General features: G+C 39.6%; 1 protein-coding gene across 6 annotated transcripts in view; it reads right to left on the bottom strand.

Annotated features, from left to right (window-relative positions):
* The window catches only part of DSCAM (DS cell adhesion molecule), a 439507-nt gene that overhangs the window by 370734 nt on the left and 49921 nt on the right, over positions 1-18852 (bottom strand). For all 6 annotated transcript variants that reach the window (XM_039729460.1, XM_039729462.1, XM_039729461.1 and 3 more), the window contains exons 2-3: positions 7120-7437; positions 2102-2248 (exon numbers count right to left, since the gene is read on the bottom strand). In XM_039729460.1, coding sequence (XP_039585394.1) covers positions 2102-2248; positions 7120-7437 — 465 coding nt within the window. The remainder of the gene's footprint in view (positions 1-2101; positions 2249-7119; positions 7438-18852) is intronic.

Here is an 18852-nt window from a genome sequence, read left to right as displayed (position 1 = left end):
CCTGAAAACTAAATATACAGATGTGCCCAGGATAGCACACTGTGGCAAGACCAAAAACATCATACAGAGGTAGAAGCAACTCAGATTGTGTCCTCTCAGCCCATGTTTCTAGAGAAAATATGCATATTTTCTTATAACAGAGAATGTATAAACTCAGAAAAAAATTAATGTAATTAATCATGAAGAAATTAATGTTTTTCCCTCCAGCCAGGACTCACATCTACAGATGTACATGCACCACGTAGCAGATTATTTAAAAATGAAGTAAAATAAACACATCCATCCACTGTTGTGTTAAATAGTTGCAATCATAGTTTACAGAACCTTAAGCATAATTCTGCATCAGTATATACAGAATAATGGAAAGCTTGTGTTTTTTGCATTTAAATACAACTCTGACCTGTGGTGGCTGGAGTGCTGGTGATTCCAGCAATTCAGATATTCCAGACCTCTTTGTGCAAACACACCCAGCTGCAGTTGCTCAATGACAAAAAATTATATTATATAAAGTCCAAGAGCATAATAAGGAAATGAATTTACCAAGCTTAGAGAGTGCAACATAGAACAACTGATCATCAATTACATGGGTTTTAAATATCTACCAAATGCTTAGAAATTTCTTTGAACTATAATTCCAAGGTGATGTCAGGAGTCAATAAAACATGGAGAGAAATTAAATCTACAATATCAGCCATATAGAGACACAGGTATTGCCATCAATGACACAATTTGCCAGAAAATAAAAATTATTAATATACTGAGGAGGTGTATAGAAACATTTCCATGTGCTTGAGCATCATAAACACAAACATATTCCTGAGTAGACTGCACAATATTTAACTCAAACTATTTTTTTTCCATTCTGCACAGCCCTGGAACAATACATTTCTAATTTCTGCACACATAAATCATTTGTATGTGCAACAACAGCTGCACTCTGCATTATCTATAATTCAGATATGTACTGAAAATATTTCTCCTACCTATTTGTTCTCCCATGAATTTCTTACAATATTTACGCTTTAAAATGTTAGATTTTCTTTGCCCAAATTCCTGAACAATGCCTCACATTTCCTCCCTCTGTCAGTAAATAGATTAATGCACATAACTGCTTTAGTACAGATTGTTTCACTTCAATATGTTCAGCCTATGGTAGTGCTTAAGCCTCCACTGTTATCTGTGAAGATATTTGGGATTAAAATGCTATGAAACTATAAATATTGATTATATACCTCATCTAAACATAACCAAACTAATTTAGACTCGGGATTTCTTCTAATCCGTGAGTAACATCACTACTAAAAACAATTACAACCCAGCACATGTTTATGACACTCAAATTTCCTTGGCATGCAGGAGCTCTTTATCAAAGTTAAAATGCAAACCCACTGCCACAGCACCCGAAAGCTGGTTTTACGTCTGGTATAAAACAAAAACCATGTTATTTTCCCCTCAAGCAGGCTAGAAAAGCAGGGCTGTCTGAAGCCTTCATGTCACACACAGAGTCACAGGGATGCAGCAACGCCAAAGTGAAATACATTACTGGGAGGATGACATCCCACTCAGTTATAACTGAACCAAAGGAAACATCAGGCACTTGAGGGGGAAAAAAGAAACAGGAAACATCTCTGTCACATTCATATTTTCTAAAAAAAACCTTTCACCCAGGATTTTTCTCCTGGGAAGCTGAGAAGCCTCAGAGAAAAAGGAAAACAATTCTTATCTCATTTGCTTCTCCTGTGTTTTGCTGCATTGGAATGTGGTTGGAGATTGTTTACCCACAGGTGATTGTTTCATTGGTTTCATGTGAATTATTTTGACTCAATGGCCAATCACTGCCAAGATGTGTCATGACTCTGGAGAGAGTCACGAGTTTTCATTATTATCTTTTTAGCCTTCTGTAAGTATCCTTTCTGTATTCTTTAGTATAATACATATAGTATTTTTAATATAATATAGTATCATAAAATAAATTAGCCTTCTGAGAACATGGAGTCAGATTCATCATTCCTTCCTTCATCAGCACCCCACAAATACAATAAATCTCTGCCATTGCCAGCTGGGAAAACAAAAATAAAAATAAAAAGCCACAACAGCCTACCTGAGACAAGCGAGACTGTGTCTTTCTCCCATGAGACAACAGTGATGTATGCCTCCACAGAGGAGGGGATAATGCACTTGAACACTGCTACATTGCCTCTCATGGCTTTCTGGTCCTCCACACGGACTGTATAGGGTTCCCGTAAAACTGCAGGGACAAGAGGAGGCTTTGTCACAGAAATTGTCACAGCAGCTGCAGCCCCAGGTCTCACACACTGCCTGGGCCAGCCCTGCAAAGTGCCCCCAGAATCAGGGAGATCTCATCTCAGTGAATGGCACACACAATGATACAAAAGCATTCCTGTTGTTATAGGATACGAAATAAAACTATCTGGATGCTGGAATTTTTAAGGTAAAAAGAAGGTTGTTTAATTTCTGACTTTGACATTTATAGATTTTCAAAAGTGACAGTGGATTGGAGGGTGACAGTGCTACCTCTCCAATGACACTGGGCAAACTAATAGTTTATTACATTTTTCTTTAATTTCTATTAAATACAACAAGTATTTACAGAAAAGCACATGAGGAAGTTCATTACAAGAATGTAAACATCAAAAGGCTTAGAAGAACTCAAAAAACAAGACAACACATTCCCAGATTTTTTTGTTTCTTCAACATCTGCATCTCTTACTCTGTGTTCTTTCCTCACCTGATTCTAGGAGGCTCAGGTAGGAGCTGCATATTTATGTGGGTAAATGGTGTTATGTTTCATGTTACTTGTGCAGTTTCCCCAGCTACATTTCCCTTCACAAAGGGTTTTGTGCTCTATCAAAGAGCACAGAGGTACATGCAGGTGCTGTGTGTGAATTAAACATCCAGAGGGGAGAAGGGAAGGTCAGTGTCATTTAGGATTTTGAAAAAAGTGAGAACCAAAGGAGAAAATCAATGGAGGTGACAGGGAGAAAAAAAGAAATGTTGTCAGGAATACACAGAAATGAGAGTAAGAAGAGAGCTACATTTGATTGACCAGCCCTGAAAGAGATCAGTTAGTGGGAAAAAAAAGCCAGAAACAAAGCCACAATTGTATTTAAAAAAAACACATTATAATAAAATCCAACATGATTCAAAAATGTTTAGAATCAGCATAGTATTTGTCTTGAGTCTGAAAGAATTAAGTTAATGGAAAGAAGAGAAAAAAGAACAACTGAATGGACAAGGAGGATAAAAGCAAAACTGGCAAAATCATTCCCACCACTCCAAACTGATAATGTTGGGATGAGATGAAGTTGCACTGGGTAGGAAAATGGAAAGAAGGGAAATCCTGAAATAATTCCATGAAGAGTGAGGGATGAGCATTTCTGTGAGCAAGAGTTCATGGAGAAGGTGGCAGAGCAGAGAAGAGAGAGATGTTTTCTACAGCGAGTGAAAGGGTGAGACAGGACAGACAAGCACAACAAAGATTCTCCATGGAAACACAAGGTCAAGGTGCAAAAAAAGGGAATCACCACAGCCAAAACAAACCATTTCAATGAGAACTGCAAATTTAAGTGTGCCTGAGACCTGCATCTGCCTGAGGGTAAAAATTACTGGGAAGAACAGCAATGCTGAGCTGCCACATTACAGGGACATTTCTTGCCCGTGTTTCCTGTCCACAAACAGAACAAGCTCTCATACAAATACATTTAGCCCCACTGATTCCAGCTGGAAAGTCAGTAAATACTTTTCAGAGTTTACAGAAGTGTTTCTAAACACCAAGACTGCTGGAATTTCCAAATGTCTGCCCCACTTAGGGTGTATTTCAAGGAAAAAAAATGGCAGAGTAATGAAATGTAACCACAGCCTTCAAAATGCAAACAGCATCAAATTTTCAGGTTCATTGTTACCACTGCAAAAAGTAAGATTGAAGTTCTGCATCCCAAATATTGCTATAACAATATAACTTGTAGAAGACCTAACCAAAAATAAGTAAGTTTAATTAAAAATGAAATATCTTTTTTTAAAAAGGAAAAAAATCTATTTCCTATTACAAGATAGACACAGCTGGTTTTTAAAAATGCAATAATTGACTTCCAATCAGAGGTTAGAATTCTTAACCCTGTTAGGACTGTTAAACTGGTATTAAAAGCACCTTTAATGCAGGGATTTTACAGCATTGGCTGCCCTGTGGTGAAGCAGCTCCCTGACCTTGTCCTACACCCAGGGAATGGCACATGGATCATCTTAATGAGGCTGATTTGTGTCTGTGCTCTTGCTCCAGCCATCATTCCCAGGAAAGGTCTGTTCAGCAGCAAGATCCCAACTCACTGCTGAAGCTGTCTGCACTTTTCAGAACACTTGGCCACTTAGAAAATCTGCCCAACTGATCTTGTCAATAAAATCCTACATAGAAACCATGTGGAGCACAAAAACTGGAAAGAAGTCTATTCATTTCCTTGCTTTAAAAAATTTACATTATTGTGATTTACGAGCCTCCTCAGCTATTTCCAGATCGTAGTTTTGACAGTTTCCATGAATAAATTGCCGATTTTTACTTTTTCTATTATATTTTTTTAAAATCCCAAGTCCCCAGGTCATTAATTTATAAGAGAATGTCAGTCTTTGCTAAAAAAAAAAAAAAAAAGACTCTTCACTGCCATGACTGCCCAGGAGAGCTTGAAGATAAAATGGAGACCTTTGCTCCCATGTGGGACTGGCATGGAAGAGGATTAGGTTTGGGTGTCCAGGTTGGAGGGTATGATTTTTTGAGAGGAGTGTGGGAATATTTGTTGCACTGTATCCCAAATTCCATGCAAAACCACAATTACAATTATATGTGAGCTGGAATTTTTGTATCTGCTCCCTATATTCCTGGGAAAAGAGGTAAATGAGCTCCAGACTTTCTCCAGCTGACTTTGAGAATGTGCAGAACCATATTAGTCTTTGTGCTATGACCAGATTATCCACTGATTTCTTCTGTATTCTTAGGAAAACAATTGCTGTAGGAGTGCAACTGGAAGGAGGAAATTTGGAAAAAAAAAAACCCAAAACCATGTTAATTAGTGCCAGTCTGAAATATTTTTCAGATTTCACATGAACAGAAATAATTTGCAAGCACCACATAAAGAAATGAAGCTTCTGATTTCAAATTTGAGCAACCCAGGGTTTATCATCTGAGCATGAAATACTTGACTGCCATGCACAGAAGATTCTCCAATTTGTGTTTTCCTGTGATTGAGGAGTTACACAGGCCTTGGAAAAGATGCTCACTGATAGCTGTGGCCTGCCATCAGGCACGGGGACAGCTCTGACACAGCATCAGCTGGTGTGAAGGAAGGGAACTCGTTATCCAAACCTCAGATTAACTGAGAAATTGAGTTAAATTGGCAAATGAGGAGAGGGGAGGGGAAGGAAAAGGAAAGGAAAGGAAAGGAAAGGAAAGGAAAGGAAAGGAAAGGAAAGGAAAGGAAAGGAAAGGAAAGGAAAGGAAAGGAAAGGAAAGGAAAGGAAAAGGAGGCATTCATGACTTGGCAAAAAAAAAAAAGGAGCTGTTAACTTCTGAGCCAAGCACCTACACTTCCAACAGCAAAGTCCTTTTCCAAGGTCCTTTTTTTATTTGCAAGGTTCCTGTCTCAAGCAGAGGGAGAAATCTTGTTTTGGAGTTCCATGGATGAATGTTTGATACCTAAAGGAACACCAGCTCAGAGCCTTAGCCAGCAAAACTGCAAGTTTTAGCCTCCTTTGTATCACCATGTTAGTTTATCTAAGAAATGTAAAAATTGGAAAGCAATCCTGGGAAAAAATACTGCCCAAAAGATGTTCAAAATGGAGACGCATTAACAAATTCATAAAAGACAAAAATAAATATTATGTCGTCTCTAAATGTAATTCTATCAGACAACTTGCCCTCAAATCCATGACAGTAAAACCAAAAGCTCAAAAACCAAACCAGAGTTTCAAACATAAAGTTGGTTACAATGTGTTCATATGAATCTTTGATTTTCAAGGGTGTTTTTTTTATGGACAACTAAATAATTTCATAAGAAGCATAGACCATCATAGAACTCCCCATATATGTAACATGATAACTTGCTTCTTCTGGATGCTTCTTGTGCAAGAAAACCCACTTTCCTAGACTAAAATTTTAATGAGACACGAATTTCATGGAAACCTGGTTTTTATTCTTGCTTCCCAGCTGCCTACAGAACTACAATCTCTGAATGTTAACTCATTGTTAAGAAGAAGGGAGTGCATTTTATTATTTAAAAATAAAGTCTCAGGCAAATCTGCTTGTTAACTCTTCATAGTTTGTTCTTCCCCCCTGTGAAACTCCTGTGAAGACAAATTCTAGATGAAAGGTTGTTCTCTTCTGAGAAAAGCCAAGCAAAGCTGAACCAAAACCAAAGTGCTTCCAAGGATTTGCATTTGCCAAGGGTCAGCTCCCAGACCATTTATTGTTTGTTTGTTTGAATATTTTAATTAACTGAAGCAGATAGATCAAAATCTTCAAAAGCTGTGCAATTATGTGTTTGTGTGTTGTAACAAAAGGCCTGATTTTGATCCCTCTGTAATTCCCCACTAGCTGACCCAGTCAGTACAGAAAACTGATGCAAAACCATCCTGATCATTTGCATATTTTAGCTTAAAGAGAAAGCACTGCCTGTGGACCCACATCAGCTTCTGAATCATTGCAGGGGACAAAAATTTCTTTCTCAAAACAAAGCACATGGACCACAAACAAATGAGGAGGGGTGTGATTTTAGGCCAATCATTCCTCTTCTCTTCCAGCCCATATACAAAATCCATCTTCTTCTCACCCAGTTCTTTAGTGTGCATGCATGGTCTGATTGTTGATTTGATTATCAGTTCGTTTCTTCTTATATTTGTGCTCAACTGATCTTTGGAAAACTAACATTTCATCACCAAAATAATACAAACTGGGGAGGAGAGGAAAGAATTAATGATATTACTCAATATTGTTAAGAGTTTAGAGGTTGCACTTCTGGCCAACCTCCCTTGAATGATATCTGCTGCCACTCCTTGAAACACCCAAATTCCCTCCCTCCCCAATCCTGCGTGAACCCAACAAAAGATTCTACTCACCAGCCTTAATGTGAACATCCTGACTCCTGATTTTCCCTGAAGGATTTTCAGCTGTGCAATAGTAAGTGTTATCATGGATTAAGTTATTAAAGCTTGAAGGAGGGAAGGGGAAGATTTGGAGAGTGCCATTGGGGTGGACGTGGCGGATCCCTGGGACATCGTAGATCTCCTCGCCCGTCGCTAGGTACCATCTGAGCGTCACCGGGGGGATCCCCGCTGCTGGACAGGGGACCAGAGTCCCTGTGGTGCTAGCAAACACTACCTCTTGCAGAGATGCATTGACAAAATAGAGACTGGCGTGTAGCTCCTCACTGAAAACTGAAAGACAAAAGGAAAAAAAAAAAAAAAAAGAACAGACCTTAAAAACCTGAGGGGTTTCAGCGGTGCGCGACGCGATTCGACAACGACGCCAAGTCAAACGCGGCGCACAGGGAAGGTAATCAAAGCTAATCTGGGTGCTGATGTCAGCTCTAATAAAATAAATAAATAAAATAATACAAATGTTTCTTGTTTTCAAATAAAATACCGCCAGGTTAAACACACTAAGTGGTTTGCACCCAAAAGTAAAATGAGAAACCCCTTTCGGTATTTTGGATACAGACCCGCTCACTTCTGCACTTGCTTGAGGGAACCCTCTTCATGCAGCCTGAAAAAATCTATAAGTAATCTGCCTTTATGAAACTTCCAGAGACTAAATTTCTGCCTGGAACACAGGCAGTTTCTGTTAGCATCCCTAAATTTATTTTTACAGTCTTTCCATGGCAAAAATTATTTATAAAGTAATAAAAAGAACTGCGCGAACAGTGAAAAAAACCCCTCATAACTCCATAAAAGTAACACATGCCTATACTTAATACAGATACAGCTTAGTAAATGCTCTATATCATTTGGTCAGGTCTTTCTAGCAAAGACCTCTAGATCAGGTGCCTGTGATAATCTTGGTTCTGCCATCCACGTGACTCCATGGAGTCCCACTCCCAACCTTAAAATGAAGAATCTGTATCACTGGAAAGAGTCAATATTAGTCAGAGCACCACATTAACCACTTCTGCCATAAGCTATTCAGCTCTCACTGGAGGGATTGACATCTCCAGGTGGTTTAAAGGTCCCCCAAAATTTCCTTTAAAGTACTTTCCTAACCTCTGTTGGAAAGCTGATAAGCCTAGCACATGATTTTTGTTTTCCAGTAAATGATAGGATATATTCCAATACCACCAATCTGCATTTGTATTTGCATACTTGTTTTAAAAAAAAAAGTGGTCAGTTTTGCTTGACACAAACACAGAGACTTGGATGTTTCACTATATCATGAAGGCAGTAGATTCTGACAGGATTTTCTAAAGCAAGGCTGGGAATGGGTCGGGTTTTGAAAAGGGAGAGCTCTCACTGCAGGAGATCCCAGCAAGCAGTGATGAGACACATTTCAGGGTAGCCCTTCATTTGCACAAGATGGATTCTTTTATCCCGCAGAAAGAACTTGCAATCCCAATGCTAAGCCATGAACTCTCTTGTCTAACTCTGCCACTGCATTTCATGATAGTTTGGAGAACAAAATAGACTATTTTTTCCTACTCTTTTTTGATATTTTGCAAAGATACAATGTGGAAGGTGTTTATTCTAAATATCAATCAGAAGAGACTCAAAAGAGAGCAAAACTGGCTCTGGGAATCCCTAGAAATTAAAAAAAAGAGAGACACTCTCTCCAATAGGGAAAGATGCCTGGCATGCAGGAGACAGATAAATGAGTGGCACAGAGAAGACTGAAAGGCACTTGGAGCTTCAGAAAGGAGAAATTTCAACTGTGGAGCTGAGCTCCTGAATTTGGATGAGGCAGGTGCCAGCACAGAATAAATCCCCTGCAAGAAAAGTTCCACCTAGTGGGTTCAATCCCAAGGGGAACTCAGGCATCTGGAAAGCAAAAATAGGCACAATAGGACTGAACACAGGAAGAAGCTGAATCCTCATTCAGGAGGACTGAATAAGATGGTGCCACTTTTACATAATCACATTTCTAATTATAGTTGTACTTTGAGGCAGAGAACAGTATTGTTGGTAGCATAATAGAGAAGTGGGGAAAAAAACCAATTTAGCATTGTTCATCTGCTGTACAAGCTTTTCTCTACAAATACAAATGAAACAATCAACAGGGCATTTAAATTTCCATTGGCCAACAAGACATTCACGTAGAAGTAATAAACACAGTTCACATTTGCCAGCTTCTATTATGCTGTGCTGCTTCTTAGCAGATATTCCAGCAAATCCAGTAGAGTTCCTGGCCAAGAACAAGGAGGTAAATACCAAATTATGAATGCCATAAAAATAGAGAATATCTAACAGGAACTCTGTTTGACACTTCCATAGAATCTAACTTCCCAATCAAACACAGCACAGCTGAACTAGAGACTCATACTTGCAGCACATAACAATGAATTTTTCCAGCTGCTTTTATCCCCTGTAGAAGCTTTCCCTTCTTTTGACAAACTTTGCATCCATCAGCCACTACAACAGTGCTTCATTTTAAACCAGCATCTGCTACACATTCATCCTAATGGCAGCCACAAACACACCAAGATCCCTGGAAAATAATCACAGTGCTGTAATGCACACACTTATACACAATGCTGACAGCCCAGATGCTTTTTGTGGTGGATTTCACTGTGGAAGCTACGTTGGAGACGTCCAATGACAAAAATGGGATTTCAGAAGATTTTATTAAAAAGATATTTCTCCTCAACATTCCATAGGAAGAAAGGGATTAGCTGAATGACAGAACAAGTGATTTATTGAAACTGAAACAAGTCAAAGATGTGTAATTATATGTTACCTAATGATAGAATATGAGTAAACACTGTATTTTTCAGAAAGGAGAAGCAAATCAGACTTTAGAGTGGTTTAGGGGAACTGATGAAAGTTACAACAATAAAACAGCAAAGAGAAACACCTGAAGAATAGGGGGAAAAAAAAGGCAATCATAGAAAATAATATCCAAGGCAGAACTGAAAACTCTTGCAGCTGAGTGACTGCACTTGGCCTGGACAGAGATCACATCATTTCACAGTGTAAAGGAATAAAAGGCACAGATTCTGACTGAATAAGGGTTATTTATTACCAAACCAATAATTCCTGAGGGAAACAAGAGGAAGGCTGCACCTCAGCAGTGCTCAGGTGCCCCAGCTGGAATGAAAAGGTGACAAACAATCTGCAGCTGCAAGCACTTTGGGGCAGGAAGGCAGAGATTTGTGTCCTGGCTGAGTGGCTAAAGGAGAACATCAACAGTTTATCAGTTCAAAGGACAAGAAGCACTTCTGGAGTCTAAGGCTCAATAGATGCCAGGATCTCACTCCTGCAAGAATGAGGAGAGAGGTAGGAAGGGAAAGTAGAGGGGAGAGAGGGAGGGAGGGAGATGGGAGGTGGATAAATTTTTTGCAAGTTCAATCAGTATTCCTTACTCTCAAGTACTGGAAGCGATAAGGGGAACTGACAAAGCATTGCAGCCAAGGAAATTTATCCTGATTTTCAGGGGAGACAAGGCTGCTGTGCTTAGCAAAGCGCTGAATACATCAGCCAGATGCAAAATTTCTGTTGGCTTTTGAGAGATCTCTTCTCAGCTAAAGTGATTCTTTACAAGCTGCTCAGTGGGGCTGTGAGCTGATCTCCTCATCAAGGGAGACTGAGCCCTGCGAGCCAGGCTGGGCAGGGGGAACCAGGATGGACACACAGCTGGCAACATTCAGGCTGGGTTTGGCATTTCCAACACCTGTAGCTATTGGCACAGCTAAGAATGGAGTCATTTTTTGTTTTTACAGAGGTGTCCTTTTCTCCCCTCAGGCAGGTCACTCCTCCAGGTCTCTACATGTGTGCATGATGAGTACTTGAAGGTCTTCTACAAGGACATAGCCAATACCTCCTGGGATATTCCTGCCTGTGAGGGATTTATTAAGGTTTCACAAGTACACCAGGCTGAAAGTGCTGTTCCTCAATCCTCCTGTTTCCTGGGCAGGAGTGGGTGTCACTAATGTGTGAGGGAAAAGATCCCACTTTTAAATGACAGCACTGCATCCAGCTTGGGCTTGCCCCGTGTGGGATCTGGTGACAAGGAGGGATCAGCACCAACAAAGAGATGAGAGAAGAAATGCAAAAGCCAACCATGAAACGATCTGTCCTCTTCCCTGCCTCCACAATGTCTCCCTTCAGGTTGCTTCAGCTGCAAGAACCTTTACCCTAAAGATGCCAAAATTTTCCTAGAGCTTGCATGGAACAAAAGAAAATTTTGTGTCTGTTCAACTCAGTGCCAGAATGCAATGCTGAGCCTCAGTGTTGTACATAATTCCTTTTCATCATGTGCTCTTTCATCTTTTAGTAAGTTTAAATAACACTTCTGTGATTTTCAAGTTGTCTTTTTGAGCCTCATGTTCTTCCAAAGCCCTCTTCCCCTATTCTGCAATTGGCCATTTGAAGCCCCAATTTTCTCTTCAGCTCTTTAAAGAACTGAAATACTTTTTGTTGAGAGACCATTCAGCACACGCAAAAATATGAATAAAGTGTCTCTGAACAATTAATCGATACTTATATTTTATTCACCTTCCGTACCCTTTTCAAGAACTAAATGCTATTCTTGTAATGTCTTTGCAAGTGGAAAGTTTGGACTTAAATTAATAACAATTTCAAACTAAGGGAAAAATTATTTCCCACCCATTTGATTAATCAAATCCAGCATGAAATATTTATATAGATAAATTAAAAGATATGAATCAAAGTGAAAGTCTGGAGCCAAGAGACCACTGTGATTATTTAGATAAAAGAAAAATCAAAACAGAAAAGATAAATTATGTAATTAAGCAGTTGACTGCACTCCTGCACTACAGCAGGTTTCTAGAAACAGCCTGAACTGTGTTACAGTGGAACTTCAGCTTTGCCACAGCTTTGGACATCAATGTTCCCTCTCTTCTTCCCTTCAGTGAGGTTGTGATTGAGGAACTGGGCAACAGTAAAGTTTTCCTTCAGATTTATTGGATTGCATAAGGTACCACCTTCAGTAGTAATTTCTTCAATACAGCTGCCTAAACACAAGAAACATAGAAGCAAACCCAAGGAATATAGTGAAAATAGAAAAATAAAGGAAAGAAAGGACAGTGTTTAATAAAGTCTAAGCTCTTAGTGCTGAATTGGAATGGCAGACACCTGGGACTGCTTTTTACAATGATGGGACAACATATTCCAGAAAAGGCTGACATTTGGAAAAAATCTTGTAAACAGATGCCAAGCAGGATGAGAGACATTCCCTTAGGAGGTTTAAGGACTAAGAACCTGTGTATTCTTATCAGCTCATCAAGCTCTAATCAAAGTTTAATATAAACAATAAAATATCAATATCTTGCATGCTTTCTAGAAGAAGCCTTTTCCTAAAAGAGTTCAGGCATCGTGCCTTGGGCAGGAGAAATGTTTTTTGAGCCTTCTCCACAGGTAATTTTGGAAAAACACAGCCTGGGCTCAGCTGAGGCCTGCCCTGATGGGGCAAATCACTCACTTCACTTGGTCCACCATCTCCAGCAGAGAGAGAGGGATTAGGACAACTTCCCAACCTCCTGAACAGCTCACTCAGCTGGAGAAGTTCAGCACTGCTGCCCCAACATCTTTAGCTCCTGGGTGGATGTTTGCTGTCTGCATTTATAGACACTTGTGCTGTGATTTCAGCCTGCCTGGCTCATGTATGAGCCTAAAAGCATCACAGCCTTTGCCTCTCCTTACACCAGCAATTCCTAAATGCATCTCCAGGCTTCAGAAAATTCAAAAATATGGGGTTGTTTGTTTGGTTGGTTTGTTTTGTTGGGTTTTTTTTCCATTTGGGATTTTTTTGGGGGGTGGGTGGGTGGGGGTTTTTTTGGTCAATTTTCTTTTGTTTTGGTGCAGGCAGTGGTGCATAAAAAACATTTAGTAGAATCAGAGCAAAAAAAGGACAAAGATCCCAGAATATCCTGAGTTGGGAAAGACCCACAAGGATCATCAAGTCCAGCTCCTGGCCCTGCACAGGATCATCCTCGAGAGCCACACCAGAGCTTCCCTTTCATCCCCAAAACAGGACAGGGAAGAGATTAAATACAGGAATATTTGGCAAAATGGAAAAAAAGGTGACAAGACAGGTGGGAGTCAGAAGGATGTCAAGACTCAAGGAACTTCCCAGGATCTCATATCTCTTGGAAGATCTGCTATCAGCCAGACAGCTCCTCTTTCACTGGCCTGAAATCAGAGTAAAAGCAGGCAAGAAAACATCATTGTGACCACAGTCATTAAAAACATATGGCTGTGAGGTAGAGACCTAGAGAGAACAAAATACCCAATTACAGCAAAACAATTGAAAAAAAATTTAAAGTGAGAATTTAAGCCTCATTTTTCATATGGTCAGCAAAAAACATTGAAGTCCTCCCTAATAGAGGAAAATAAAATATTGATTTTTCACTGTAAATACAAATATCTTGTAAGACAATTTAGTGAAATTAATCTAAAAAGCAGTCATTAAAAAAAAAATAAACCCAAAACAACTTTTGTAGGAAAATGGCTGAAGCCATCTAAACAACAAATTATATTTAAGGAAACTGAATTACCAGGATCATACTACAGGTTAATTACCCTGTTGACATCCAAACAATACAGTATACTAAGATAATCTTTTTTGCATAAACACACACACACACAGAACTGATAAATGAAACATTTCTGAATGCACTGCTGTGCCTTTCAAAGCAGTAGAAACATTACAAATGCAATCACAAATATGCTGATTACTCAATGCAGAACAGAGAGGGAGAGAGAGCCTGGGTGGGTGTGAGTTTGCAATGCTGATGAGCTGTGTCACTATTTAGGATGATATTTTATTTTTTTTTCAAGATTCTATACTGGATCACCATGAATGAGACTTTAAAAAGAGAGATTTAAAAAAAAAAAGAGGATAAATTGGCCTTTTTTCCTCCAATACATCTCCCCTCGATGAACTAAAAAAAAAAAAAGAAAAGCCCTCATTTGAGAAGAATCAAAACCTGATTAGACACTTACAAACAAGAATGTTATTATCACTACTCAATTATCCAGTAACAGGCTATGCAAAGTGACCTAGAGAAATTACTGCAGCTATTGTGGAAAGATCAGAGTGATGAGGCATTACAATAATCCATCTGTGATCGTGTCTCCCTCTAGGGGTTTTATCTAATGACTAGCACACAAGGTTGATAAATATTATAAATTTTATTAGAGCAAGGGGAAAGCAAACGTACTTTTACAACTTTGGCTTTGATTCTGGCTCTGGACAGGGATTTCTTTTGCTCCTCTAAATTGGTGGGGATTGAATATTCCTCATTGTTTGAGGGGAAGGAGGTGAAACACAGCTCACACGAGGAATAAGTTTCAGGTTGAAGCAGAACAAGTAAATTCAAGAACAGAAAAACAGCACTGAATAAAGATGCTCTGACCAGACTCCAAAGTAAGTCTTATTAAAAAGGAGTTAATAAAATGAAGAAGAGTGAAAACAGCCCTAAAGAAGAATTATGAGAGAATGCTAAAATCAAAATAGTTTTAATGTGGAAAACAAAATTAAATCAATTGCCCAAAATTATCTGATATTAAAAAATAAAATTAGCAAAGAGATGAAGATATTAAACTAATACAATTACAAAAACACCAATGAAGCACCACCACCCACAACAGCTTTGAGTCAAATCAACAAAGGAGAGCACAATTCTTCCCACAGTATAAAATCTCAAAAATGCAGAACTACTTCCTATATTGTGTGTTGTGTAAGGGTAGCCAGTATTTTAGGGTTCAACAACATAAATTTGCTACGTGTCCACAAAAAAAAAAAAAAACAAAACAAAAAATGATGGTTTTTTTCAAATTGCTACTCTGATACAATGTGCCAGTGCTCAGCCTTTTATTTAACAACATAAATTTGCTATGTGTCCACAAAAAAAAAAACCAACAAAAAATGATGGTTTTTTTCAAATTGCTACTCTGATACAATGTGCCAGTGCTCAGCCTTTTATTCCAAAGGGTTACTCGTTTGAATCAGTTTCAAAATCAGAACCACTAATGAGGATAATTAAGTATGCAGTTGGTTTTGCCCACAAATAATAATCACTACGGAAAAAAAGCACTCAGCATTACATTATCATTCTCAGAGGACAGAAACTTCCATTAAATCAAGGCAGGCTTCCACAATTAAATGAAAAGGTTCTCAGGTGAAACCGTTAAAAGAAGCAGAACTCACAAGGCAGGGAGAGAAGTTTGGCTTTTGGTGGAGTGCACAATGAAATAAATGCAAGTGATAGGAGCTTTTAATCAACTAAACATGAATAATCTGTGGTTAAAAAAATACCAAACAAAAAATCCCAAACAAAAAAAACTCAGATAATTGTCAATCTATGGGCAAAAATTATGCATCTGTGCTTCTTGAACCCAAAACCCCAATTCCTCTCATTCCTATCATAAGGGACACACAGCAAGAACACCAAAGGCAATAGGACAGAAATTAAAGAAGAGCCTCAGATTTATTTTTCTCTCAAAAATATTTTATGGGAAAGCCAAATAAAGATAATTAGATGTGTCTTGGGTTTTTGAAAAATGGAATTAATCCATATTTGCATAGATTTCTTTTAACTGGTTTATAAAATTATAATTTTTTCCATAAGCAGAGCCATTCTTTTCAAGGCTTTATTGCCTGAGATTTAACAGGTTTCAATGTGGGGCTTGTCTTCAAAATGCTGCAGTTGACCTAATGTTTCTGAGAGAGTCCTGATGGCCACCAACTCCACATCCTAACAGGATTATCAGAGCTTTACAAATAAACAGCAAAGCCAAGCATGCTTTTTATTAGACCTGTCCAGGAAGGAGACAAATTTTAAAAAGACAATCTCTTCCACACAAAAATGAAAGCAAAATAAATCAACATTTTCAGTGAAAATAATTGTCAGGAAGACACATGGACAAAATTCCATGAGGGTGTGCTTTAGAGAAGAGCAGTCAGCTACCTTTTGAGTATCACACTCTGGTGACTTCTCTGTCACCTTTCCCACACCCCAGAGGAAGACTCTGCCAATCATGGAAGCCATGAGAGTTCTTTCATTTGGATGCAGAGGACAGCCAGGACACCCTTCTGGGACAGGACCTTATCTGTGGCATTCACATTCTCTGGAAAAATTCCAGGATTTTTCTCCTGGGAAGCTGAGAAGCCTCAGAAAAAAGGGAAACAATTCTTATCTCATTTGCTTCTTCTGTGTTGTGCTCATGTGGAATGTGTTTGGAGATTGTTTACCCACGGGGGATTGTTTCACTGGATTCTGGTGTGAATTGTTTTGACTCTTTGGCAAATTGGGGACTCTGGAGAGAGTCAGGAGTTTTCATGATTATCTTTTTAGCATTCAGTAAGTATCCTTTTTGTATTTTTTAGTATAGCATATTATTCTTTAATATAATATAGAATAATAAAGTAATAAATTATCCTCCTGAGGACATGGAGTCAAATGCATCATTCCTCCCTGCCACAGGGGTTGTCTGCAAATACAAATATTTATCCTTTGGGTTTTTGTGTGGGTGAGCTCTGTTTGTGGTGAGTGAGTGAACCCCACTGCCAGAATGGGACTCTCAGCAGAGCAATCCTGCCAGCCACCCAGCTGGGAAACTGAAGAAGGAGAAAAACCCCAAAATGTCAAGGGATTTTTTAAACCTGAACCTCTCAGCTCCATTATTCCACACCACTGTTATTGCTGAGTACCTACAAAAGTGGCCCACAAAAGATAAATCAGCTAAATGACTTCAAGCTGAAAGAAAGTAGATTTAGATGAGATATTAGGAGGGAATTCTTTACTGTGAAGGTGCTGAGGCCCTGGCTGCCCAGAGAAGCTGTGGCTGCCCCTGGATCCTTGGAAGAGCTCAAAGCCAGGTTGGACAGGGCTTGGAGCAGCCTGGAAAGTTTATTAATGGAAGGTGAGATGCTTTTTAAGATCCCCTCCAACCCAAACCATTCCATGACTCCATAATGCTACTTTTGCCCTCAGGAAGCCTGCAAGAGTTCTCAGTAGTAATGATGGCAAATTCAACAGGCTCCTGCATCCACAAGCTGGATGCAAATGTTGTTGTCACAGCTGAAAACTGGCAAAGCTGAAACCTGAAAAGTTTTTGTAAATCCAAAATGGGGCAGAACATACACCAGAGAAAGCTCTGCTCCAAAACTGTGAGGGGAGAGAAGGGGAGAGGAAAGCAGAGGAGGAGATCTGGATGGTGCCTGGTTGTGTCCCACTCCCCCCCGCAACACTGAGCCACTTGGGGGGAAAAGTGTTTTCCTTGGATGCATTGAGGGAAAATAATATTGCCCCAAGGGAAAGTTAAAAATTGAGGTTTGGGGTTTGGCTGAGCCTGCACAGCTTCCACCCAGACACCATCAGGGAGCTGCTCCAGCATGGATGAGCAGGAGAATTTCAAAGGTGCTGGCAGCCATGGGCATACAAAACACGAGGTTTTACTGCAAGAAATCACACAAACATTGCTAAATACACTGGGTGTTGGAAGAAAATGCAGGGAGAATTAGGTGAAAGCTTTGGTGGCACAGTATTTCCAACACTGACACCATTTAGATACCACATAATGTAGTCCCTGCTAAAGGAAAATGCAAAACCTGCCCATCATGGGAATAATAAGCAGAGCAACCTCTGTAGCACTTCCTGAAAAACAGTTCTTCCAGAGACTGCTGAAGAGATGAATAGCACTGAACACTACTGGATTTTCTAGTTAGGAAATGTTAAACAGACTGTAGTCTTCACAGTCCAAACTCACCACCAGCACATCAAGGAAAAAATTTAATATTAATGTGATGCATTTTTTGCATCAAACTTCATATAATATTGGGGTGTAAGAGCACTTCCATTCTGGAAATGTTAAGTTTACTGTGTCCCACTTCCCCTCCATGATTCTTCTTCTTTCATGTCAACATTGACTGCAGGCAATTCATGCAAGAACAAGTCCTTATTCCCCAAATCTGCAGCAGAGCAAGAGGTCAGGGTGAAAATGCAGGAATGGAAGAAAATGCAGGAATGGAAGAAATTCCTGAGTCACAGGCAAGAAAACACACACCCCTGAACATTAATCTGAAGGGAGAGGACATGCAGGATCTAGAAATGGCTCTGTGGATTAGAAATCCCTCCAGGAGCACAGATCCACCTGGCATTTGGATCTCCTTGTCTGGTGGGGGTTCTCAAGCCTCTGCAGAGCACTCAGCACGTCTCAAACATTTTCCTGCACTGAAATCCCTGCTGGATTTTCCCAGCTGTGGGGACAAGCCCTGGGTGTGAGTGGATTCCTCCTGACAGCTTGCCTGTCGTTTCAGCCAGGGCTGGCTGGGGCTGAGTCACAGCAGCAGAACAAGGGCAGCCCTTCCCTGTGCTCCAAACCCAGCACCAGCCCAGCAGGGAAGAGGGCACAGCTTCCTCTGTCTCTCAGGGGATGGCTCTCAATGAGCATCCAAAAAAAAAAAAAAAAAAAAAAGGAAGGAAAAGAAGGAGAAACTCACAGAACACACATAGCAATTGCTTCTGTTCAGCCCAAGCATCCAGCACCAACAGACCTGAGCAGTCTCACTGCTGCAGAGCAAACAGAAGTTGTACAGAGTAACTATTTTAATAATGAAATTGCTGATGGGCTCTGAATGTGATTTGGCTCCATTCATCATGAAAATAAACCCAGGACTGACAG

Source organism: Passer montanus, unplaced genomic scaffold (assembly GCF_014805655.1).
Source record: "Passer montanus isolate IOZ18808 unplaced genomic scaffold, ASM1480565v1 scaffold69, whole genome shotgun sequence".
NCBI classification, from domain to species: Eukaryota; Metazoa; Chordata; class Aves; order Passeriformes; family Passeridae; genus Passer; species Passer montanus.
The sequence above is the reverse complement of the archived record's forward strand: the minus strand, read 5'-3'. Positions and strand labels throughout refer to the sequence as shown.